The 27,199-nt window shown below is 44.9% G+C and overlaps 1 protein-coding gene across 1 annotated transcript in view; it reads right to left on the reverse strand.

Moving 5' to 3' along the window:
* Positions 1 to 26,655, reverse strand: part of Mccc2 (methylcrotonoyl-CoA carboxylase 2) — a 69,194-nt gene extending 42,539 nt beyond the window's left edge. The window contains exons 1-5 of the mRNA XM_021208469.2: positions 26,408 to 26,655; positions 10,809 to 10,875; positions 4,337 to 4,421; positions 1,973 to 2,074; positions 1,006 to 1,133 (exon numbers count right to left, since the gene is read on the reverse strand). Of these exons, the coding sequence (XP_021064128.1) occupies positions 1,006 to 1,133; positions 1,973 to 2,074; positions 4,337 to 4,421; positions 10,809 to 10,875; positions 26,408 to 26,536 (511 nt within the window). The 5' untranslated portion in view covers positions 26,537 to 26,655. The remainder of the gene's footprint in view (positions 1 to 1,005; positions 1,134 to 1,972; positions 2,075 to 4,336; positions 4,422 to 10,808; positions 10,876 to 26,407) is intronic.
* Positions 26,656 to 27,199: the final 544 nt, after the last annotated feature.

Consider the following 27,199-nt stretch of genomic DNA (forward strand, 5'->3'; position numbering starts at 1 on the left):
AGAGAGAAAGAGAGAGAGAATGAAATAGAAGTTAACTAGTGGGCTGGCGAGATGGCTCAGCGGGTAAGAGCACTGTCTGCTCTTCCTAAGGTCCTGAGTTCAAATCCCACCAACCACATGGTGGCTCACAACCACCCGTAATGAGATCTGATGCCCTCTCCTGGTGTGTCTGAAGTCAGCTATAGTGTACTTACATATAATAATTGAAAAAAAAAAAAAGAAGTTAACTAGCCCTATACCTATTATTATTTTTGCCTATAATCATTGTCTTTTATTATTTAATATTTTGTATCATTTTAATATTATTAAATATGACAGAAACAATGTTAATGCTCTTCAGTGTGCCCGCCCAGCGCCTGCAAGTGCCAGTTTCATTTTCTATTTTCTATGTGCTCAAAGAAATTCACCTTATGTGTCAACCAGGTAAATTCACTTTCCCAGAAAAAAGAAAAAAAAATCTACATCATAACCTATTCAAATATTTACACATTTGTACATGAGTAATTTGTGCGAGAGTTTCAGCAAACTAAGCTAGTATCCAGAAGGTGCCAATTCTAAATTGCTTTGCTTTTAGATTCTGTTCAAAACAGCCTTTAATGCAAATGTACTTAACTTTCAAATGAAGACTGACTCTCTCTGGAAATTCACTGTACCTTAAATTACAATCTATTCAAATTATGTAATACTCAAGTATTTAACATAATGTTTGACTCTCAAGAGATCCATAAATATTAGCTATTTTTAATAGCTTGAATTAATTAAAGTAAACAGAAATATAAAATATCCACAGGAAAAGTTAGTACATGCCAAACTGTTAATGTACCACTGTGGTACAATGGGCAGTTCTTTGCAACCCCTCACAGCAGTTCTTAGTAAACACTATATTCCTTTCTAATTGCAGGAGGAACCAGCAGTATTTTCAAACACCTAGTAACAATGGCACAGCCTTCCACTCAGCCTTCCATTTTACCAGCTAAAACAGTTCACGGTGCACTTGTGACTTGCCCAGATAGATGCACGGGAGCCTGTTCTGCAGCGCGATCTCTTGTGCCCGCACGTGCTTTTTCACAGTCACTGGGTAGTAGGTGCCTCCTTTGACGGTGGCATCATTAGCCACAATCATGCATTCTACCCTGAAAGGCAGAAAGTCCATTGAAAGAGACAGACTTCTGCAAAACTGAAGGGGATTAAGCTCTTTATAAGACATGGGCTACAGCCATTAAAATCTCCAGCATGCCAGGATCTGATCAGACTATATCGTGGACCCCTACGTCAAGGGTTGCTCATTCTGCGGGTTTTCTGATGATGTTCTTGACCCCTCTAGTTCCTACAATCCCTCCTCCCCGTCTTCTGCAGGATTCCCTGAGCTCTGCCTAATGTCTGGCTGTGTGGCTCTGCATCAGTGTCCTTCAGCTGCTGGATGGAGTCTCTCTGATGGCGATTATGCCAGGCTCCTGTCTATGAGGATAGCAGAATATCATTAGGAATCATTTCTCTACTTTACTCTCTTCTTTTTTCCAGGTGTGTTTGGTTTGATCCTAGCTCTCTCTCTAGGACATCTGGCCTCTGGTTTCTATTGCCTTGGCCAGTCTTAATATGAGGGGAGGTGCCTGGTCTTATTGCAACTTGATATGCCACGCTTGGTTGGTATTCCTGAGAGGAAGAATGGATGGGGAGGGGGAGGGACTAGGATGACAGGAGGGAGGGGCATGAACTCAGGATGTAATCTATTTTAAAATCCCACATCTGGGGGAAGTGTGCAAATTCTGAGTTGGATCAGAAACTCTGGTTGAATTTCACTTTTCTTCCTTCAGTTTGTGGTCTCTGCAGCTCCCCAGACGAGCTCCACACAAATATGGGAACTCATGTCTCAAAGGGCACAAAGCTTTCACGCTACGTGCAGAGTGGGGCAGGCACCCCATTCCAGCGACTTTTCCTGCCCCTCACACCTGAGCACAGATGGGACACTCACCCCGACACTCGCCCAATGCCTGTGATGATGCCACCGGCGGGGACTTCCTCGTCGCCATATAGCTGGTAACCTGCGAACTGGGAGAATTCCAGAAAGGGAGACCTAAGAGGAAGAAAGGGTGTTTTCTAAGTTAAATATCTGTATTTAAAATGTTACACATATCAGTGGGACTTTTTTTTTAAACACGGCAATATTTCAAAAATGCATGCTACATATAAAAATCTACAAAAAGATTTCTAAAATAAGACTAGACAAGAATTTCATAGGAATTTATATGGTGTAGCCATGTAACGGGCTACCATAAAATACTGGAGACTTACTGTTAAAATGCTATGCATATATGAATATTACCACAGAAAGGGAACAACAGGCAACATCTACCATATACCTGGCTCTCTTCTAAGAGCTTCATAAGCACTAACTCATTCTCTAAAGAGGGAACCAAAACCCAGCCACTAGCCTAAGGTCCCACGGGCCGTAAACGGCAGAACTGGGATGTCCAGAAGCAATCTGTTCCGAGGCACCAGGCTCACACCTGGCACTGTACTGCACACCCTTCATTTACACACGTGTTCAAGATACCACGGAGGAAAAGGAGTTCTCGAATGCTCGATTTGGTATGGTTCCTTTCTGTTTTGTTTCTCTGACGCAGGCGCCTGGTATATATCTGCACAACCGAGTGTGTGCTGGGGGCTGAAAGATGGCTCAGCAGGTAGAAGCATTTGCATACAGCCCCGACAACCTGCATTTGATCCCTGGGTCATGTAAGATAGTAGAGGACAAGTGACTCCTGAAAGCCATCCTCTGACTGCCACATGTGCCATGACACACCTACCTGCCCCTGGGCTTACACATGCACACTCCCATCCAAACATGGGTGCCATAAGAAAAAGATATTTGGTGGGATAAAGATATATAGCTCAGTTGGGAGAGTGCTCACCTGCCAGGCACAAAGCCCTGGGTTCAATGCCCAGCACCATGGAAACCGGATATGGTGGTACACACCTGTAATCCCATCCCCAGGGAGACAGAGGAGGGAGGATTAGAAGTTCGAGGTTGGGCTGGGGTGTATGACAGTGACAGAGCTATTGCTTACATTGGATGAGGCCCTAGGTTTAATCCCTAACACTTCCTAAATGGGGGCAGGGACTCAAGGTCATCCTCAGCTATTCAGTGATTCTGATGTCAGCTACATGAGACCCTATCTTCAAACATAACCCCGTACATACACCCACCTTTTCCCGTTTGCCAGGAGATCTACCAGGTCTCTGCTCTCCGTAACACCCTCACCCCGCCACCCTTTGACCCTACTGCGCAGTCCACTCCCAGCACAGCAGCCAGAAGAGCAGAATCTTTAAATTAAAACAGTCATATGTCACACTTCATGACTGGATCCAGAGAGCAGAAGCTATGGGCGACTCTGTCACTTACAAAAATATCAAATATAGGAACACAAACTAAGAGGGCGACCAGGCAATTAGTCTAGGGGCTCACCACCATAAATGTCATTCTGAGACATGTGTTAGGAACTCAACAAGTCCTGTTTAATTCAGACTGCAGTTCCCTGGGGTTTGTTTGTTTGTTTGTTTGGGTTTTTTTGAAAAGTCAGAGCCAACAGCCTTACGGACACCCCCAGAATCAGACCCCAACCCCTACTATTCTCCCTGCCACTCCCTTTGCTTCAACTACTCCAGCTTAACACGCCCAGCGCTCTCTCACTGCAGAGCTTCTGATTGGTGGTTTCTCTTTCCCACACCGCTTGCTTCATTCTTATCTATTTTACAATTCTAATGCTTACTGCTTACTTTCCACCTCCCACGGACCTAACAGAACTTAGTAGAACAGAGGTGTCTGTCCGTCTCATTCCCCGGAACTGCCATTTCATTGCCTGTAAATGTCTGACACACAGTAGGCTCTCAGTAAATGGGTGGTGGTCTTTGAACCCTATATGTCATGATTTGAATATACTTGGCCCAGGGCATGGCACTATTAAGAGGTGTAGCCTTGTTGGAGTAGGTGTGTCCCTGTGGGTGTGGGCTATAAGACCCTCATCTTTTAGCTGCCTGGAAGTGAGTATTCTGCTAGCAGCCTTCAGATGAAGCTGTAGAACTCTCAGCTCCTCCTGCCCCATGCCTGCCTGGATGCTGCCATGCTCCTACCTTGATGATAATGGACTGAATCTCTGGAACTGTAAGCCAGCCCCAATTAAATGCTGTCTTTGTAAGAGTTGTCTTGGTCATAGTGTCTGTTCACAGCAGTAAAACCCTAACTAAGACACTATAAGAACCCAAATTTAGAACCATTTGTTGATGGGACTGTCCAGTGGTACATTAGACATGGGGAAGTAGAAAGCATTAGACCCACCCTGGGTCTATGAGATTGTCGATTCTGTCTCTGGGGAGCAGTTTTCCTCTGGATGTGTGCCGTGCCCGGGCCTTCTCACTCCCTCCTACAATAAAGCACAATTAGATTAGAGCAGACAGGCAGGAGGCAGGCCTCCATCTCACCGAACGCTAGGAACACACACTATGCTCCACACCAAACACAGAACTTTACAAAGCAGTGGTCAGTGGGGCAGGTGCTAGAGGCACACGCCTTTAATCCCAGCCCTGGGCTGCAGAAGCAAGCAGATCTCTCAGTTTGAAGCCAGCCTGCTCTACAGAGCAAGTTCCAGGATAGCCAGGGCTACACAGAGAAGTCCTATCTCAAAAAGCAAATAAATAAATAAATGAACAACTGAATGAACAAAAAATAAAAAGGTTCAGTGTACCCTGTAAGAAAAAGCTAATTATTTTGTAATCCCTAGATATACCAGATGTCAGTTTTCTGCAGTAAATAATCTGAATTTTTTTCAATGGCATGTGCATATACACACACCAATCTATCCCTGATCCTGGAGGATATATCACATATGTTCTGAATTCACTGTCTAAAGAAATGGCATGCTATTTTTATTAGAACTCACACACTGCCTCACTGGCCCCGCATGTACCAAATACTACCACAAACACATACACCACACGGTACCTGGGAACATTTCATTTGGACCAGATAAAAGCCTAGCTTTGGAAACTTTCTCCATGCTAGACATGTGCAAACTGCCTGGGGGGGGGGCACTAGATCTGCACATGGGAAAGCAGAGTTCCTGCCACAGTGATTATAGGTCCCCTTTGGGATGGTCTCTCTCTGCCTCCCACAGGGGTGCCAGGAGCACCGCATGCCGCTCAGGGGAGGCAGAATGAGGTCAGTAATGGGTAGGAAACAGCGGAGTCTGAGACAACTGTTGTGGTTCCCAGTCCTCTGAGTTAACAAAAGGGAGTCCCAGGTTCACACTTCCCCTCAGGGCATCCATGAGCCATGCAGGAAGGGGAAGGCAGAGTCTGGATGGAACCCAGTTTGGTTCTGAGTGAGCGCAGAGAGGCTGGAAGAAGGCCTTCTTCGGAGATTTAGGTGTGGCTCTTTAGGAAGCCGGCCTCCCTCCCCCCACGGTGATCCTTGCTTGTCCAAACTGCTTTCCTTGATGCCTAATGTAAATGCATACACCTTACTCGCTTACTCGGGGTGAGCCAGGGATTAAATACCTTTTATGGTTTTGTGGGAAGAAATACCCAGGAAGGGAAGCTCATTGGATGAACATTTTTTTGGGGAGGAGGGAGGAGGTATCTAGATACCTGACTAGTAATGAAGAATTCCAATTTATTATGCTATGTGACCGACTGTCACGGTCCTCTCTGTCGGGTGTCATGGTTATGTGTCCAGAGCAGATAGTTTGTCGGGGAGCTGGCCCCACGCCTACTGGATGCAATTCTGAGTTTCCCGGGTCAGGGCTCACTCAACCTTACCAGTTCTTCTGTTGGCACGGTCTACTTGCCCCTCCCTTCTGTGGTTCCCAACACTTCCCAAATCTTGACCAAACTACACCAAACTACACCAAAGAGCAGTGCAGAAGCCAACGAGGCTTGATTGACACCAAAGAAGCCCAAGCCTTACCACGCAGCCTGCAGGCCAAGACATCTGTGACTTGAATGTCACATGTTCCTCCTCCCCGACTCGCTCTAAGCAAGCCACAGCTACAGAGTGGGAGAAGGATCAAACTGCCAAAAAAGGCTTTTTTACTATTGCTCCAAATTAATTAAGTTATTTATTTATTTATTTATTTATTTATTTATTTATTTATTTATTTATTTTTGAGGCAGGGTTTCTCTGTGTAACAGCCTTGGAACTAACTATGTAGACCAGGCTGGCTTTGAACTCACAGAGATCTACCTGCCTCTCCCAACCAAGTGCTGGGATTAAAGACGTGCGCTCCTAAATTTATCTTAACACAGCTGCCTTTGTCTAATAAAGCAGCCGACAATTTTAAAACTGCCATTTCTTTATTGATTTGGATAAGAATTTATGTTCATGCCTATGTCACAAACTTTGAAATATGGTCTCATTTTTCAAATCAGGGATCTTGGCTGCAAGAGGCTTTTTTTTTTTTTCTTCTGAAGAAGAAGTTCACTAAAAATTCTAAAAAGAGTAATTCTACTTTAGTGTTACCAAAAACATTATATCACAAATTCTTTCTTCTTTCAAAATGAGTCAGTTGTAAGATAGTATGATTAAAATTGCTTTTTCTCTTCTCCCAACTACTGGCCAAAGCCCTAACAAGGTGTGTTTAGGGGGCAGCAGGAGAAGGATGAAGGAGTTCCACCGAAGAGTAGAAATTCTAGGAGATGCTATCTCGATTCTAGTGATGGTCTATGGGTCAAAAATGCTTCCAGCCACATACTTCTGTGCAGCTTATCATACAATAATTTACTTCAATATTTAAAAACAAACAAGAGAACTGCCAATGCGATTTCTAAATAAAGTAAAGCAAACAAGGCTTGAGCAAAGGCCTTTGGAGAGTCGGGTGACATGGGTGGTCACAAAGGGGCCATCGGTGAAGATGGGAAGGATGCTGAGAGAGCATCACTCCTCCTCCTCCTCCTCCTCCTCCTCCTCCTCCTTCTTCTTCTTCCTCTCTCTCTCTCTCTCTCTCTCTCTCTCTCTCTCTCTCGTCTGACTTAGTCTCTTACAGCAGCTGGTAATATTCTAGTCTCATAAAGAGCCAAAGGTGAGTTATCCCTGATGCAGACTCGATGAGCACAGAATGAAGCTCCTCTAAGTGTCTGTGTGTTTCTCTCTCTCTCTCTCTCTCTCTCTCTCTCTCTCTCTCTCTCTGTGTGTGTGTGTGTGTGTGTGTGTGTTCATTGTAGTTTTTGAGACAGGGTCTCACGCAGCTTGGCAGGCTTCCAATTTGTTACAGAGCCATGGCTACCCATGGACTCTGCATCCTCCTGCTTCTACTTCCTGGGTTAATGTCCCAGACATATCCCTCCAGGTCTGGCTCCTCTGTAGGAAAGTGAACACGTGACAGCACCACAGAGCATCTTAGTCTTCTAAAGATGGTTCTTACATTTTTTTTTTGTTTTTGTTTTTGTTTTTCGAGACAGGGTTTTTCTGTATAGCCCTGGCTGTCCTAGAACTCACTCTGTAGACCAGGCTGGCCTCAAACTCAGAAATCCGCCTGCCTCTGCCTCCCGAGTGCTAGGATTAAAGGTGTGCGCCACCACGCCTGGCTGGTTCTTACATTTTTATGTTAGCTAGGTGAGGTCGTTCACACCTGCAATCCCAGTACTTCAGAAGCTGAAGCAGGAGGACTGATCCAGAAACAGCCTGGGCTATAGAGTAAGATTCCAATCAAATATAAATTAACAAATGAAAACCCATTCTCACAGACTTTGTGCTGGAAAAACTCATTTCCCTTATGGCCATTTTTACTGCGCTCTTATATGCAATTCATCAAGTCACATTGATGAAGATTCACATTATGGTCACACGTTAGCAGCCCTGAAATCAGGAAACATTTTACAGCAGGATTCCAGCTTCTTTCAAAGGTTGTCTACCAGGGGTCAGACAGAACCCACTTGCGTGCTTCTGCACGCACGCACTGACTAGTGTCTCAGTGTTGTCACTTCCCATGGGACACTCACTGTAAGACATGAGTAGAATTTGCCTTCCAATTTAAAACGTTCATTTAAAAAAAAAAAAAAAAAAACATACAAGAGCCCCCTTGTTTACCTCCATAAAGATATTCCTCAGGATTAAAAATATAAAGTTAAAACAGGATAAAAACAAAGCACTTCTAAATTTATCAAAACACTTACAGTCCTTCCATGAATGTGGCTTAATCAGAATACTTGGTTCTGTGTATTGTGGAAGCACCACGGGGGTCATCCCTTCTCTGCCTACGGAATGACTGAGTCACTGCCACCCTCTGTGTTCAACAGGTTAAAAATAAGGAGGATCAAACATAGGAAAGCCAGAGAAGAAACCTGCCAGGGTGTGGATAGAGGTGAGAAAATGGGTGAGAGGCCAAGACTCACCTAAAATCCAATCTTCCCCTTTGTCCTGTTCTTGCTAACGAAAACTATCAAGGAGTAACTAAAAAACACCCCCAAACATCTGCCCCCCTCCTGTCCGAAAGCTACATCAGAAATTGCATTAATTTCAAAGTCAGAAGTCAGGCTGGAGAGATGGCTCAGTGGTTAAGAGCACTGGCTGCTCTTCCAAAGGATCTAGGTCCATTCAATTCCCAGCACCCACATGGTAACTCAAAACTTTCTGTAATTCCCTTTCCAGAGGATCTGACACCCTCACACAGACATACATAAAAGAGCCTCCTGCCTTGGCAAAACGCCAATCAATGCTCTAAAAACAAATAAATTATTGGGCCGGGGAGATGGTTCAGAAGAGCACTGGCTACTCTTCCTGAGGTGCTTGAGTTCAATTCCCAGCAACCACACGGTAGCTCATAGCCCTGTATAATAAGATCCAGTGCCCTCTTCTGGTCCACAGACATACATGCAGGCAGAATGCTGTGTATATATAGTAAAAGAAATCTTTAAAAAGGATATTTTAATAGGGTTTAATAATTAACACAAGTTAATACGTGCTGATATAATGTCCACTATAATTTTCATGGCAGAACAATTCTAGGCAAAACTGTGAAGGCCAAAGTCACCCTTGCTCCTAGTCCCATGTCTCCTCCATGGTTCTGCTGGAGACCAGCCTTCCCCTGCAGCTTACAAGAACCCACCACCCTCAACAGGTCCATATCACAGGACTTTGGATTCCTCTTGATTCAAAACCATCTGTCCTAAGGACCCAGGAAATCCAAAGTGAGGATGAGTGTAACCACAGAGTTATCTCTTTGAACAACATAGGTTTTAAATTTGGCAAGTATGTGGGTTCTTTTTCTAGAGACCATGTATTCATCTGCATCTTCCTTTAGTTTCTTTTAGGGGGTGAAGAGGTGGCTATGCTAAAGCAACATACCACCACTGAGCCACAAACCCAATCTTTGAACACTGTAACATGACACTATCAGCTACAAAGTTGTTCAAGAATATGGAAATTGTGTTATCAAAAAAACCCCTCATTTTAAAACTAAGTTTATGATTTTTGCCATGGGTTACATTTGTGGCCCCAGAGGGTTGTGTTTTTGCTCATTTCCATAGCACTTCAAGAGTGTAAATTACAGCCGTCTTTCTGAAAAAGACTTAGACTATCCTGCTATAGTCAAATGACAAGGTAGTAACTCTATTGTATTTGCTTCTGCTTTCAGTTCCCTTTTACTAACTGTGTATAATCATTAATTTAAAAGAAGATGGAAATGTGTATTTAAGGTACCTATAATTCACACTCATTCCTAAACTTAAGTATAAAACTACAAAGTGAAAGTTTATTAGATGATCTGAAGGACGTAGCTGTTAGTAGAGTGTTGACCCCGTTCCCAGTAACATTAAACCAGGCGACTGTGCACCTGGGAGTGAGAGCAACGGGGTCAGGAGCCCAAGGTCATCACTGACTTTGCAGAGAGAAGTCCTGTCTAGGCACCCAGTCACACCAGGCAGTGACTGCGCACGCCTTTAATCCCAGCACTCGGAAAGCAGAAACAAGAGGATCTCTGAGTTTGAGGCCAGCCAGGTGAGTTCCAGGACAGCCCCGGCTACACAGAGAAACTCTGTTTCAAAAAACCAGAAGACACTTAATCTCAAAAATGAACAATTTAACCAAAGTGCTTAGTAACAGAACATTGGCAACATCTCTCAAAACTTTTTCCTGGGCCAACATTCGGTTCTTCCTTCCCTAACACAGTAGGCAACCTTAGGTGGCCTCTCTGTTATCTTTCCTGAATAAACTCCATAAAGAAAACAAATACAGATGATATTTCTTTATATTTTTACTTCTCTAATTACCTCAACAGATGAAAGCTGTCTTCCAAACATAGTAATATCTAAGATCACAACAATATTCTCAGAGCACAGGTTATGGGCAAAACAGAGTCTGCCTGTAAGGATATTGGGGAAAGTTTTTTTGTTTTGTTTTGTTTGTTTTGGTTTTTTTCGAGACCGGGTTTCTCTGTATAGTCCTGGCTGTCCTGGAACTCACTCTGTAGACCAGGCTGGCCTCAAACTCAGAAATCCGCCTGTCTCTGCCTCCCGAGTGCTAGGATTAAAGGCGTGCGCCACCACCGCCCAGCTGGGGAGATTATTTTTAATGAGGGCTATAACATTCACATTGCTCCTTCTAAAGTAGGCACCTGTAATATACTAAGAATCTTACTTTGTAGCTGAGAGTGGCAGCCCATGACTGTATTCACAGTGTTTGGGAGAGTGAGGCAAGAGGATCATGAGGTCAAGGCCATCCTGGGGTTCATCATATCAAGCTGACAGACGGACAGACTGACAGACAGACAGGCAGACAGACAGACAGACCAACGAACAGACAGGCAGGCAGCACTCACCTAGTCTCACATACTGGGCTCGCTCATGAAGTTGACTCACTAAAGCTTTCATCTGCTCATAGTTCTCCTGAAACAGAAACACAGATGGAGGTAGATGTTTTATGTCATTATCCTTTAAAAAAAAAAAAAGATTTATTTATTATTATACATAAGTACACTGTAGCTGTCTTCAGACACCAGTAGAGGGCATCAGATCTCATTACAGGTGGTTGTGAGCCACCATGTGGTTACTGGGATTTGAACTCAGGACCTTCAGAAGAGCAGTCGGTGCTCTTACCCACTGAGCCATCTCGCCAGCCCCCACGTCATTATCCTTTAATCAAAGTAAGAGTCAGTAAACACATCAAGGAGACAGGAAAGAGGGTCAGCTGTTTAGAGCGCCTATGTGTTCGGTTCTCAGCACCCACAGGACAACTCACAACAACCTGTGACACCCACTTCTGGTCTCAGTGGGCTCCTAGGAGCACAGGGCACATAAATGTATTCAGGCACAAACGCATACACATAAAAATAGTGCATATATATATATATATATATATATATATATATATATTTTAAATCAAAGGCTGAGAGTGTGGCCAGAGGTGAAGCCTACCACAGGGGAAGCAAGCCCTGGGTGCAACCTCATACTGCAAAAAGGGAAAGAAAAATAGTAACCTATGCCATCTCTGTGTGACCTCCACTCAAGGCGATCACCACTCCCACCTATGTGCCCACTCCAAATTGGCACACTCCATCCTGTAGAAAGATCAACTCCTGCCCATGTGCTCAGCTCTTTTTTAGGACCACCAGCCCCTCTGATCCACTTCTTCAAGGCAGAGCCCTGTGTCTAAGTCTTAACTGTGTTTCTTTCATTTCAGCGCTTGTTCTGGCCAGTCCTTTCTCGTTTAGACACCTTCTACATTTAATTGATATACACTTGCTCCCTCCATCACACACACACACACACACACACACACACACACACACACACACACACACACATGCTTCTTAACAATGCTTCTTAGTGTATCCCTGGCTAGCCTAGAACTTGCTATGTAGACCAGGCTAACCTGAAACTCAGAGATCAACCTGCCTGTCTACCAAGTGTAGCGATTAAAGGCGTGTGCCACCAGGGAGGGTGTTTTGTTGTAGTAGTTGTTGTTGTTTGGGTAGGAAGGGCAGCATCTCACTTAGCCCAGGTTGGCCTAAACTCATTATGTAGCTGAGAATTACCTTGATTTTGGACCCTCCAGCATCTATCTACCTACCACCCAAGTGTAGAATTATAGGTGTGCACCACCACAGCCTCTGTTTTGACAACGCACTTTTTTAAAGGGTCGGAAGTTGGCTGGCTGTTTTATTGACCATCTATTTTGTCTCATACCATCCATCATCAGTCACTATCCTGAGATTCTAACCAATGCAGGACATTCCATTGTTGATAAGGATGCTAAAATTCATCAACTTATCCCTGGGGAGGGAAGGATGAGTGGGTGGGAGGAAGGAGAAACTGGGCAGAGGCAGGTGAAACAGGAGAATATACAGTTTAAGGTCATCCTCAACTACACAGTCAGTCTGAAGCCAGCCTGAGCTATATGATATATGAGAGTCTGTGTCAAAAAAAAAAAAAAAAAAAAAAGTAACAAGAGCAAAACTATATGTTTGCACAGCTCAGATATCTTCTGAGTGTCCCGATGCAGCCTAAGAGCCTGCTGGGAACTTAAGCTCAAGAAGCAGTCTGGGAAACTGTCACCCCACCAGATTCCTACAGAAGCTCTGCTATTATTAAACCCAGAAGGCAAGGTGGAGCTGCTTGCTGCCTGAAGCAAGATCCAGAGCGTGTCTGTTCCGCCAGTGGCCAGGAGGTGGCAGGAGAGCAGTGTGACCTGAAATGTATGATGTCATACACATCTGCCTTTCAGAAGCTCCGAGGAACCATCTAAAAACAAGGGCTGTGTCTGCAACTGTCCAGAACTCTCCTGGACTACTTTGCCATCTGAGAGGGTCCTGGCACAGAGGCAGGACAAGCCTGGTGTGCATAAACCAGACAGTAGCAGACAGGGCTGCAGGAGATGCAGCCAAAGACAATCTCCATATCTGTTGCTGAAACTCAACTTCTTTCCTCAAAGACACCTCATAAGCTCAGGCTGCACCCTCCACAGTGCGGTTCAGAGACAGATGCAGCAGCCCGACCTCAGTCCCCAGGCAAGCCGACAGACAGTCTGACAGTGCTCCTGTTCACTCACCGTGCCGCTAGGTGGAAAGAGTTGATTTCACTGCAGAGAGGCACACACACACACACACACACACACACACACACACACACAAACACACACACTGCTTTAGTTGTGTACCTAAGTTGTGTGCTTTAACTATTTTCATTTATTTCATCTATTTATTCTCTCTCTCTCTCTCTCTCTTCCCCTCGCTCTCTTTCCGTTGTCAGGTTATCACCTTGATGGTAAGCGCCTTTATACACTGAAGCACCTTTCTGGAGTCTGTGGACTCTTATCATTTTATGCTCATCAAAGGGTTAAAACCACCTAATTAATGCTTAAATATTAAAAAACAAAAACAAAAACAAAAAACCCTTAATCCTAAGGTTTCTTTCTCAAGAGGAGATAGGAACACCAAAGGGTTAAAACCACCTAATTAATGCTTAAATATTCAAAAACAAAAACAAACAAACAAAAAAAAACACCCTTAATCCTAAGGTTTCTTTCTCAAGAGGAGATAGGAACAGAGAAAGGTGTGTCAACAGCCATTTATAATTAGATGAGAGAAATAGTTCTGAGTTCTGTTGCACAGTGGAGTGATGACAGATTAAACACTGTACTGCATATTTCAAAAAGTGCTAGAGTAAGAAATTTAATATCTTTCACCACAAAGAAATTGTAAATATTAGGCTGGATATATGATGGTACATGCCTATAATCCCAGAATTCCAGACCAGAAGCCAGCCAGGGCTACATAGTAACACTTTGTCCCAAACAAGCAAACTGAAACAATATAAATGCTAGCGATAAGCTACTCTGATAGAACATCTTGTAATAGGTACACGGATTGAAACATGGTAGCCTATGAATAGTGATTTCTGTATCAATTTCAAAAGTTAACTGATGAGAAGAAGGCTTCCTATAAGTGGTAAAAGGCTGTCACTGAGGTGGTGAGCCCTCTTCAATAACCCAGTGGCTGAAGTCCCACTTTCCCTCTCTGCTAATGTCAAGAGTACTCTCTGCAGTCCACCCACTCGGAGTTTAAGGAAGTTCTAGAAAGTCTGGAAGCTTCATTCAAGCTGTCAACCCTGTGCCTTCTTAACTTCCGTCAGCGTCAAAAGGCACTCTGAAAACATCCACTGCTGGAAAAGATGGGCCTTGGGCGTTTCCAAGTCTAAGGTTGAATACATCCCCATGTTCAACAAAAGGAACATCACTGCTGATAAACCTCCCGCACTGAGTATCTTGGTAAGGTGCGGGCACACCAAAGAAGAATCCTCAGTTTGAAACTGAAGAGCTAGGGGCGGTGAGATGGCTCAGAGGGTAAAGTACTTGCTGACAACCCGAGTTCAATCTCCAGTTCTACACAGAGGAGAAAAGAAAGAGCTGACTCCCCAAGATTGTCCTCTGCCATACACTTGCCATGGTGTGCATGTGTGTGCGCGTGCGTGCGCACACACACACACACACACACACACACACATCAAACATACAGAACACTAGTAAATAAAAATAAATATATATTAAAGTTAATAAAGACAAAGGAAAAAAAAGTTTTTTTCCAGCCACCACCATATGTAACATTATTTCTCTCGTAAGCATCCATAGCGGCAGGCGCCCCCTTGCCCTCGGGCTATATCCAGAGCCATCCCACAGATACCTAAGGCTACAGACGGTACTGAACGTGCCCCTGTAAACGGACCCATGAGGAAGTTTAATCTCTTAGGAACATTAAGACAATCAGAGTAATAAAGTAGAATAAATTTAAAAACTTTTTAAATTTAGCATTTTACTCTCTGAAATTATCATATATTATATATGATATTATATATGAGGATATCATAAATTATATTATCATATATTATACAATGTACTTTGATCATATTCATTCCACCTCCATCTATAATTCTCCCAGAACCAGCACATGTCTGGCTCCCCATTTACTGCCCTCTTTGTATTTATTTTTATATAACCCACCAAGTCTAACTGGTGCTCCCTGTATGCGTGTGGATGGAGGGACTGTGAAGGCAGTTCTTGGTTGTCAACTTGACTACCTTTGAACATACAGTTGTTTAGACTTGGGAGTTGCATCTTCTTGGAATATTTGACTCAATGGTTTGGGGCAGCAGGAGACTATAGGTGGTAAAACTGCAGAAGGAGCGTCATGAGGCCATGGGGTTTGTTTGTTTGTTTGTGGTTTTCTAAGACAGGGTTTCTCTGTGTAGCTCTGGCTATCCTGGAACTCACTCTGTAGACCAGGCTGTCCTTGAACTCAGAAATCCACCTGCCTCTGTCTCCCAAGTGCTGGGATTAAAGGCATGCAGGATGGGACTCACTCTTGTCTAGTCCCACATAGTCAATGGTACCAGAGGAACAAAAGAAGACGCACATCTACTTGGATCGCACTGTGGTCTCACGGGCAGTTTCGGCACCCCTGTACCTTGTCCGACTGCCGATACCTTTGATGGAGATCCTCAGATACAACAGAAAAGACTAGAGTAGCCCAAACACTGCCAAAGCTGCTTCCTTCTTTTTTAATTTGTATTTTTGTTTCCAAACTCTGTAGTTTATTTAACCTGAAGAAAAACTACCACGAGTAGCAAATTCTTCTGGAAGACCAAACAGCTCATCTTTAACATTGCTAACTACACTCCAAAATGAAGTCAGCAGACACCATTACAAAGTATTTATGAAAAAAAAACCTATCCCCTTCCTTTTTAAAGAAAGTTTGGAAACATTATCTTGCCCCCCAGCCCAGGCTAGCCTCATGATCCCCCTGCCTCTGCTTCCAGACTGCTGGAATTACAGCTGAGCATTACACCTAGGCACTCTCAATTATTTTGCAGGAAATCCTAGACCTGGTAATTCACATGTAATTTCCACAGGCCCAAAGAGAAGAACCATCACTGCATTATCACTCCTCTGTGAATTTCACCAAATATCCCATTACTGTGTCTTTCCCCGCTGCCAGACTTGGTTCTACAGTTTTGTCAGTTTCAATAGGCTTTCACACAGTGAGATCTCTGTGGCCCCAATTGATCAATGTGTTTCTTTAATCTCTTCCTACCATCATCGCAAATGCCCTGCTTGTAGATCTTTCCACTAAAGCATCCTCACCGGTCCTTCCACTTGCTCTTCTTCCTGTAGAGATCTGGAAGCCAGTGAGAGAGATTCTCATGTACCTTTGGGATTAGTGGGGCTTTGTTCCTTTGTTGTTGTTTTTAATTTTTTGCCCCATCAAATAGAAATTGAGCTGACCACCCCACTCCACACACACACACACCATACACCTGTATTGTAACTGTTCTCGTTTCTCTCTCTGTCTCTGTCTGTCTCTCTGTCTGTCTCTCTCTGTCTGTCTCTCTCTGTCTGTCTCTCTGTCTCTCTCTGTCTGTCTCTGTCTCTGTCTCTGTCTCTGTCTCTGTCTCTCTCTCTCTCTCTCTCTCTCTCTCTCTCTCTCTCCACAGACAAAAAAGTGCAGAGCAGATGAGAACAGCTCGCACACATACAGGGAAACCAAGTGCCCTCTCTCAAGAGTACACCACACCCAAGGTACCGTCTCTGCAGCAACATGGTGCCCAATCTAGAGCAGAGTCCTTCCAAACCAGAGTTAGCTAGCCTCCAGACCAGTGGCTCTCAACCTGGGGGACACCACCCCTTTGGGGGTACACTGACCTTTTCACAGGGGTCACCTAAGACCATTGGAAAACAGACATTTCCATTACAATTCATAACAGTAGCAAAACTACAGTAATGAAATAGTAATGAAAAGAATTTTATGGTTGAGGTGCACACGAACATAAGGAACTTGTGTTAAAAGGTCCCAGCGTTAGGAAGGTTGAGAACCAAAGCTCAAAATCTTTACCCTAGTTAAGCCAGTCTCTTGCTAAGAAATAGGGAAAAGGGTCAAGCATAGTGGCACATGGCCACTACGGGATGCTGAAGTAAGCAAGGCCAGCCTGGGCTAAATCATGAAAACTTGCCTGCAAAAAAAAAAAAAAAAAAAAAAAAAAACCAAAAACCTACATTTAAGAAAAGGTGAAACATCTTTCTTTGCCAAGGTTTTTGAAGCACCCTGTGGTGGTGGCAGAAGACATGAATCCAGGAGGAACACACAGCTGCTCTGTGTGAGGAAAACAGGGCAGAGAGCAGACAGAGGCTATGGCACAGGAGAATTACACAATCTCTGTACACCATCTCTTACCCTTGTTGGGCCTCTATTGCCTCCCTTTGTGGGGGTGTTTGTAGCAGAGTGGCTGCTTACAGGTAGAGGTCCCAAGAGGTCAGACATTCGTTATTGTTTTGTTGCTACATTAATTTCCTTTTAGATCTATCTGCTTATTTTGTGTAAGATGCATGTATGCACACACACATCATATGAATGCCTGGTGCCCTTGGAGATCAGCAGGTGTCAGATCTCCCAGAACTGGAGTTCTGGCTGGCTGTGAACCACCATGTTGGAACTGGAAACTGGATCTGGGTCCTCTGCAAGGCCAGCAAGTGCTCTTACGCGCTGAGCATCTCTCCAGCCTTTTGCTGTTTTGAGGTAGGATCTTAGAGATTCCAGACTGTCCTAAACCCATCATGTAGCCGATGCAAATCAGGGATCCAGATCCTCTTGCCCCAACTTTCCTAAGTGGTTGGGTTAGAAGTGCTCACCACCATACGCAGGCTAAGATTTCTATTTATTTATTTAGTGTTAGCAAATATTTTTTTAACTTCTTATTACTAGGGGTAGGGCATGGCAGACATATGGAGCCAGACTCAGTTCTCCCTTCTATCTTTATGTGAGTTCTGGGGCTCAAATGTAAGTCTCAGGCTTGTACAGCAAGTGCCTTTACTCACTGAGCTATCTTGCTGGCTCCCAAATATTAAGTACACATACTAAGGGGTTTTGTTGTATTTTTATACACATACACAATGTATTTCATACACATACACAATGTATTTCAGACACATACACAATGTATTTCATACACATACACAATGTATTTCTGTACACATACACAATGTATTTCCATACACGTACACAATGTATTTTCGTACATGTACACAATATATTTTGAACCTGTTTCCTCCCATCTTATCCACTTGCTGGTCTCTCCCCTGCTCCCACTAATGGATGCCCTTCCTCTTCCCTACTAGCCCTCTGACCTTCAATAGTCCGGGGGCTTATTGCTTGTTTGTTGTTTTGAAGCCCAATGGGCCTCATCAGAGTTTTTATAGTCGCACAGGTTAAGGATTTACTGACTGAGCATGGGCACTTTGCCAGGATACGCCACTGAGGAAATTATCTCCTTATGGCTTTTTCATACATCATCTGGTCTAACCTTCTCTCCTACCTCTCCCTCCTTGCCTCTCCCTCTCTTATCATATGTGCTCTATCTACTACCCCACCTTAAAGAATCCCACCCCCCCACCCCCATGGGTCCCTTTCTAGTTTAGGTTCCTGGTATCTATACACACTCAGTCCCACATTGATGCCCATATCTAAAAACAGAAACTAGACTCTGAATAAATGAGAGAAATAAACTGTCTTCAGAACCCGAGCCTACTTACTTAATACAGTATCTTCCAGTTCCATCCAACTTCCTACAAATCTCATAATTTCATTTTTGCTTATAGCTGGATAAAGCTCCATTGTGAATGTGAACCATATTTGTATTTTCCACTCATCATCTGATGGAGACCTAGGCTGATTCCATGTCCTTGCATTGTGACTAGAACAGCAATGGCCATGGATGTGCAGATATCTCTGTGGTCGGTTAGAGAGGACTTAGGGTACAGGGCACGTGTGGGAGTTTCTAGAGGAGGCTCACTGAGGGTAGAAGACTGCTGGAAACATGGCCTTCACCACTTCACGGGCAGCTCCTGGACTGAATAAAGGGAGACAGAGAACCAAGCAGTAGTTACCACCTCTGCTTCCTGACAGCAGATCCCACGTGACCAGCTGCCCCAAGCTAATGCCACCAGGACATCCCCCCAGAAACTGAGTCCCCCCCAAAAATCAACATTTTCTTCCCCAGGCTACTTGTCATAGTAACTAACAGCACCAGATGGTCTTTGAAACCATCAGGGGATGTGTGCAGAGTCACCGTGCCACTTCTGAGCAGAGGCTCTAAAGGGATTGAATGTTCCAGACTGCCCCATGCCCTCCCACCCTCCATACGAGCAGGACACACAGCATCCCCCTGTAGCCAATGCCCCTTCAACCTGGCTCCTGGAGTAAGAAACAAACCCCTAGATCCAGGAGCCAAAGCAAATATTTGTTCATTTGGCCTTGAGGTCTGGGATGGCCTGAAGCATGTTACCGACTGAGTACATAGTCAGCCTTGAGGGGGGAAGGAGCGCTAAGGTCTTCTGAGGTAGACATTCTATTTATGAACAGGGAAGGCCTGAAGGTTTCTTCTTGGTTATGTTCAGTCAAACCAATGGCCAGTGGGCTTTGCGCGCTGCCCTCAAACAGCAAGACCCCTGGAGGAGCTCAGCTCTCTACAGGCCAGCCCCTCCTTCAGCTGCTGCGGGCAGGCATTCAGACTTTGTTTCCTGACCACCGGTCGGAACCTGTGCACCCGCTCTATCCTTTATGTCCTCTGTGCCAGCACCATTCTGGAGTCTTAGGGCAGTGGGGATGCTCAAAGCAATGGTCACATGTTCCATGTCATTCTCGGTGAGGCCAAAGGATGCTTTCCTCCGCAGTACTAGGATGCATGTCCAACAGAAGTGGTAGCAAAGGTCAAAGGCTAGGGTCTCCAGCCTCTTCTTATTGGTATCGAGTACCTGAAAGTGCTGCGAGTTCTCAGGGATCGCTGCTGTGATCCACAGGGCCGTGGCACTAGCAGTGGTGCACGGGGCTCTGGCAGAAGCGGAGCCAATGGTTCCCGAGGACATAATATATCTTAGACACTGTCCTAAATAGTCAGCATGCTGCACTGCCTCCTCCCGGCACTGTCAGGGCGACCGCTAACATTTTTTTTTTCTTCGAGACGGTTTCTCTGTGTAGCCCTGGCTGTCCTGGAACTCACTCTGTAGACCAGGCTGGCCTCGAACTCAGAAATTCACCTGCCTCTGCCTCCCAAGTGCTGGGATTAAAGGCATGTGCCACCATGCCTGGCTGGCCACTAACATTTTAGCATCTTCCCTCCAGTGCTCCCCGTGGCAGTATGTTGTGCCAGCATAAGCACATATGACACACCAGGCTCCAGTTTTGCCTCCACACCCCAGCGACTTCCTTGCTCTATTAATAACTGGTATGCACACACACACACACACACACACACTAGACTAGAACTTAACAAATAAACCTTAGGGATCACTCTAACTTCTATCTGTTTAACAACCCCCATCAAAAACAGCAGTTCAGGCCTGGTGGTAGGGCCCAATGGGTAAAGGTGCCTGCTATGCACACTTGGCCTAAGTTCGCTCTCAGGGACCCAGCTAAAGGTGGATGGAGAGAACTAACTCCACAAACCAAGCCATCCTCTGACCTGCACACACATCACACATACATATCACACACACACACACACACACACACACACACACACACACACACACACCAATAATGATAATAATTTTAAATGAATTAGCAGTTTGAACCTGATGTCAGCAGCACAGTGGGCTGGGTGTGGGGCACAATGGCAGAATGTCTATAATCCCAGCACACAGGTCTGAGGAAGGAGAGCAGTAGGTCTGAAAGACATAGAATCGAGAAAAAGCCACTCGATCAACAGGAAGCCTCTGCTCACTCTTGTCCCTGACCCAAATATGACAGTGTGGAGCTGATGGAGAGAGCACCTTCTCAGTTCTCAGTTCCTGACCCCACACCGGAGGAAAAGCAGACCTTCTGAGCTGGAGAGGTGGCGCAGGAGCTAAGAGCACAGGCTGCTCTTCCAGAGGACCTGAGTTCAATTCCCAGCACCCACACCATAGATCACAATGGTCTGTAATTCCTGTTCCAGGGAATTCAATGCCCTCCTCTGGCCTCCTCTGATACCAGGCATGCAGGTGGTATAGACATAAAATAAAAATTAGACAGACAGACAGACAGATAGATAGATAGATAGACAGACAGATAGATTAAAATGAAGTATTTATTTAAAAAAAAACAGACTTGCATTATAATGTCTTAGGCTACATGAATGAAACCAGGAATTCTTCTCAAGAAAGCAACAGGGGAGACAAGGCTGCATATCAAAGGTAGAAAGTCACCCTGGGATTGAGGAGGAGGAAGTGGGGAGAAGAAAGGGAAAGGGCTGGGAGAAGAAGGAGACCAAGACTGAAAGTGCCTGGGACAATTCTTTGGGATATGAAGGCATTCGAGGAAGGCTGCGCATGCAGTGGGACTGGAAAGCCGCATACGAGGCCAGGTAAGATGTACACTGAGAAGAGACCTGAGGGAATCATTCCAAAACACAAAGCAGACCAAGGACTTAGGGAGTCAGGGAAAAGTCCAAAGAGATGGAAGCGATGGCTATGCTTCCAAATGTGCAACTGTCAACACCAAAACCCACAAAGTGCCCAAAGGAACCACAAGACAGCCCGCACAGGAAATAATGGGGCAGAAAGTGTGCCCGAGGAAATACAACCATCAGACAACTTAACAGACAAACACTTTAAAAGAACTATCTGTGAAATGTCTCAAGAGCCACAGAAAAACAGGAAGACAGATGTGAAGAGAATTAGGAATGTACAGACAATAGGAGACCATCTACAGAGAGAAAAGTTACAAAAAGACAGGCTGGTGGGATGGGTGGAAAGAGTGTAAGGGTCAGAGGACCAGGACATGCGCTGCAAAGACACTGCACAAAAAAATGAGAGGCTGCACCCATGAAATCTCAACAATCTAGTCCCCTAAACAAGATCTACACAATGACAGCAGCAGCCGACATGCCAACACAGACAGGCAAACTCTCACACGGGCCTACCCCTAAGTGAAGAGCCATAGACAATTAATGGCACAAAGACAGGGAGAATCAACCTTCTTTAAAGACAAACCCTGAGAGGTTCTCCAACCCTAAGGAGTCAGGACAACACATACAAGCAACGCCAACACTAAATGGACTTGGCAGGCTGCGTGTGTGTGTGTGTGTGTGTGTGTGTGTGTGTGTGTGTGTGTGTGTGTGTGACAACAATTTTAAAAGAAGTCATACCATTGAGAAGGAGTTGGAGGTAGGGGCATGGGAAGAATTACTGGAGGAAAGGTTTAATAAATCTGTCAGAGAATTCTATACCCAGGAACATTGTTCTTCACAACTGAGGGCAAGGCTGGAGGGCTGGCTCAACAGTCAAGAGCGCAGGCTGCTCTTCCAGAGGGTCTAGGCTCAATTCCCAATACCAGCATGCTAGATCACAACAGTCTGTAACTCCAGTTCCAGGGCATCCAGTGGTCTCTTATAGACTCTTTAGGCACCATTCTCTTAACATGCACGTGAAACACACAAACACACAAACAAGTAAAAATAAAACAGATTTTTAAAAGGAAGAAGGAAAGCATTAGAGCTGCTTTATGCAGATGAGTTGAATTTTGTAGCAATTCAAAATACATTGTTACACAAGGTGTGATGGGGGAAAGCAGTTCCAGCTTACAAGAGAAACTAAGGCAGGAGGATTGCTTGAGCCTAGGAGTTCAGGATCAGTCTGGGGAGCAGTGCATCAAGATCCTACCTCTCCCCAAAATTAGCTACACAACAAAATAAATAAAAAAGTAAATATATGATTCAGAGCTGGGAATGATGACATATGTCTGGAACCTTGGAACTCAGGTGGCTGAGGTGGGAGAAAGGAAACAAGCTTGGCCATATTATGAGACTCTACATTAAAAAAACAAAACAAACAAACAAACAAAACCCTCTTTTTCAAAGTAAGGAAGTAGTGAGATGGCTCAGTAGTCAAGAGCGCTGGCTGCTCTCTCATAGGACACTGATTTAATCCTCAGAAGCCACACAGAGGCACACAACTATAATTCCAGTTCCAGAGAATCTAAAGCCCTCTTCTGGCTTCCACAGACACCAAGCATACACACACAGTGCATATAAATACAGGTAGGCAAGCACTCGTACATATAGAATAAAAATAAAATGTTAAAGTATCGCAATCTACACTGTCTATGACTTGTTTTACATCTAAGGACACACACACAGGCATTAGAAGTGAAAAAGAAGGAAAAATAGTCCATGCAAAGGTAGCCAAAAAAAAAAAAAATTGAAATGGTCTCTGCTTCAAGAGTCACAAGTAAATAAAGGCAATTAAGCTATTTAGACTAAACTATCATTGTTTTGCCCTTTGATAACTCATAATAGCTAACCCAAAGTCATCAACAGATGAGGGGAGAAAGAAGTCAGTATCTGCTCTTGTGACTGACAGATGTTTGCCACCAAGCGCATCATAACATAGCCAATTCAAACAAACCCAACAGGACATACCATCTCTCCCACCCAGCAAACTCAGTCTCAGTCTATATCAAGAGCTCTACCGTTAGCCGGGCGTGGTGGCGCACACCTTTGATCCCAGCACCCGGGAGGCAGAGACAGGCGGATTTCTGAGTTCGAGGCCAGCCTGGTCTACAGAGTGAGTTCCAGGACAGCCAGGGCTAAACAGAGAAACCCTGTCTCAAAAAACCAAGAAAACCAAAAAACCTCACTCTACTTTTTGGAGTGAGAAACTCCAATACCCTGCATGACTCATGTCTCTCCTCCCACTCCAACATCAATTCCTAACTCCCACGAAACTCTGACCCACTCTCCTTCCACTATCTGAGTCCCAGATATGAAACTCAGATCAACAGGCTCAGCGGCAAGTGCCTTTAACCACTGAGCCATCTCTCCAACCTTGGCACTTAATTTTGAAACAAGGTCTCATTATGTTGCCTTGGCTGACCTCAAACTCCTAGTCTCCACAGGTACTCCCATCTCAGCCGCCTGACTGCTAGAACTGTATGTACAACCATGCCTAGTTTGCACTTTAATATCCTAAGTTTAATGTACCTATATTTAATACTTTGATTGCATGATATAGAAAAATCCAGTTGGAGCTGGCCCAGTGGTTAGTTTTCAGGGCACCAGAAGTGTTGCGCGGGGCACTTAAGACATCAATGGTCTTACTCAGCCCTGCATGTTGCAATATCAACCTCCTAAGTGAGATGTGCCCACTGGTACAATGGGGCAATGGCCGTTAGGTGAGAACCACCATGTTCTGGTTGGAGTTTGAGGTCTAGTCTGGTACAGTAAGCCTGATCAAAGCCCGTGGCTTGGGAGGTCAAGGGCTCTAGGGGAGAATCCTACTACTGCTGTTCTGATGAATGGACCTGTCAAATTGTCTGAAAAATTATGTTTATACATGTATATTAGTACTGCTCTAAACCTCTGTCAGCGAAGCTTCTCGACGGAGTGGATAGTAGCTAATGGAGAGATGGATAACTACCAAAGGGCTGAGGATAAGCAACTGTGAGGTGCTCAGTCTTAAAATGAGACATTTACTTCAGAGAGAGAGAGAGAGAGAGAGAGAGAGAGAGAGAGAGAGAGAGAGAGAGAGAGACATAGGTAGGCTTAGGGAATATCATGTAAGAGGGAGTGGAAAGACTGGAAGAGCCAAAGGCTGGGGAGGAGTGCTGTCCTCTGGATTCGACATAGCTATTGCTCACACAAATTCACTGCAGTTGTGGCTACCTGAACAAGACCCGCACAAGATCAAGCCAATGATCAGTCAACATTGTAGCAAGTAGCAACAATAGGTCGGTGAGTTTTTAAGGTGGTATTAAAAGGATATGGGTAGGTAGGTGGAAGGGAGGGACACATTGGGAAGAGTCTAGGGAGACTGGGAAGAGGAACTGGGAATAGATACCATCAAGATACACCAGCTGGGGGCTGGTGAGATGGCTCACTGGGTAAGAGCACCCGACTGCTCTTCCGAAGGTCCAGAGTTCAAATCCCAGCAACCATGTGGTGGCTCATAACCATCCATAACAAGACGACTCCCTCTTCTGGAGTGTCTGAAGACAGCTACAGTGTACTTACATATAATAAAAAAAAAAAAAAAAAGATACACCAGCTGGGCGTGGTAGCACATGCCTTAAACTACAGAAGCAGAGGCAGCTGATGACTGTGCTCAGCTTGGTCTATAGAGCTCATCTACAAAGCCAGTTCCAGGACAGCCAGGGCTACACAGGGAAAAAAAAAATCCCTGTCTCAAAACATTGCATTGTATTTGTATATGAAACTGTCAAAATTAAACAAGATAGTCCTAAAAATAGTAAAATAGCTATGTTCGAGGAAATGGTTGGAACTAGAGATCATCACATTAGAGAGGCAGGAAAATAAATACCACACTTTCTCTCACATGTAGAATCTAGATTATATGTACAATTTAGGGACATGAAAGTATAAGGACTACTTGGAAAGAGAAAAGGAGAGAGCAAAAGAGAAGAGATAAGAGAGTCACGTATCCACATATAGTGAAATGTATTACTTTGTACAACTAGTATATAGTAATTGTATTTTGTTGTAGTGGTGGTGGTAGGTTGTTTTTGAGAAGTGGGTCACACTTTGTAACTCCGGCTGTCCTGGAACTGGCTTTGTTGATCAAGCTGGATCCAACCTCACCAAGATCCACCTGCTTCTGCTGTGTATGCTTTAGGTGCCTCCAGCCCTTCAGGGCTAGGGCACCTCTTACCACACAGCCACACAGCTATCTGATTTCTAGTTAACATTCCCCAGCCCCAAGGGACTTCCACTCCTACACATCCAGGTCAAATACTTAAAATACCGCACAAACAACTTAGTGTTTCTGAGTTAACTTTTTCCCTGGCAAATAATTGCTGGTTCTATGAATAATTCAGACTCTATCTGTAGAGGCTGAGAAGCCATGAAACAGATTTAAATTTTCCAGCTTTGATACTTCACAAGTTATGAGTTGCCTCTTTGGCCAGGGCAAGCCCCTCAACCCCAAGAAAAGCTACGTAAAGCCATTGTGGGCTGTGTATTTACTGTTAATATTAAACGGAAGAGTGTAAACTATCGTGCTATGGTAGTTCCTAAAGGTGGCTGCCACAAGACCGCTAAAGAATATACCTAGCCATGAAACACGAGGACTAGAACTTCGTGATTACAAAGTTGCCAAACCGGTGTCGGGCATTTATAAGTTGTCCAAGCGACAACGCTTTGTGGGGTTTTGAGAACCACTGATTTCAGTGACACAAAATGTCAGTGCCAGTCCTAAAAGTGAACTAAAATCTCATTGGAACGACTTCCTTCTGCAAACTTCACAGGACCCTATTGAGTCCCAGAATGACGCCTGAAGCTGCAAAGGAAAGAACAGCAGAGATCCAAGCATGCCCACCCTCTGGCCTCCGGTGACTCCCGGGCAGGAAGGCGAGCAGGCCTCCAGGACGCTCGGTCAACTTACCTGGTAGGTGGAGGAGCCCGAGTCAGGCTGGGTGCCCAGTCGGGCCACCGAGTCTCCGTGATAGGCGCGCTGCCGGGGTACAGCGGCCCGACTGCACGGCCGCAGAGCTGACCTCAGAGCGCCCCACATGGTGATGGCAAGCACCGAAAAGAGAAAGAGAGCGGCCCTGAAGCTAGGTTCTGCAGCTCCGGGCCGCAACTCCTCCAGAGTCCTTGCAGCACCAGCCCTGGTCCACCAGCTCCCAGGCCAGCCCCGCACACGTGCCATCGCGGGTCACCTCCAATTGGTCGGCGAGGCGCGCCACGCCTCTCGACTCCGCCAATGAGGAGCAGAAGAGCAGCTGCGCGAGTCCAGGTTCCATCGCGAGCCCAGGAGCACTGAGCTGAGTTAGAGTGAACGGATAAGTGGCTGCTGTCCTGCTGAAGCGTTTGTCACAAGCATGCACACGCCTCTAGCCCATGCACTGCAGAGCACATCTGATCATTTTTAGAATGTGATAGGTTGTAGACCTCAATACTGGGATCTTCACACCAATAAGGATTAAAAACACTGTGCAAAGAGCCTTAGTGTTTTGTTTTGACTCGCACACCTTATTGAATGCTAACGTGTTTATGCCTGCTTAGAGGAGCAAAGTAAAAGCGTCAGGAACATCAGAAAGATGAACAAGCTAAAGAGAGGATCGGCTATGCCTACTATATTAAATGGTGCTTATTTTGAAGGAGTAGCACTTTGTGTGTACATACCTGTGTATGGTGTGTGTACAGAAGCACACATGGACACATGGAAGTGGGA

The sequence above is a fragment of the Mus pahari genome, chromosome 11, assembly GCF_900095145.1.
Source record: "Mus pahari chromosome 11, PAHARI_EIJ_v1.1, whole genome shotgun sequence".
Lineage (NCBI taxonomy): Eukaryota > Metazoa > Chordata > Mammalia > Rodentia > Muridae > Mus > Mus pahari.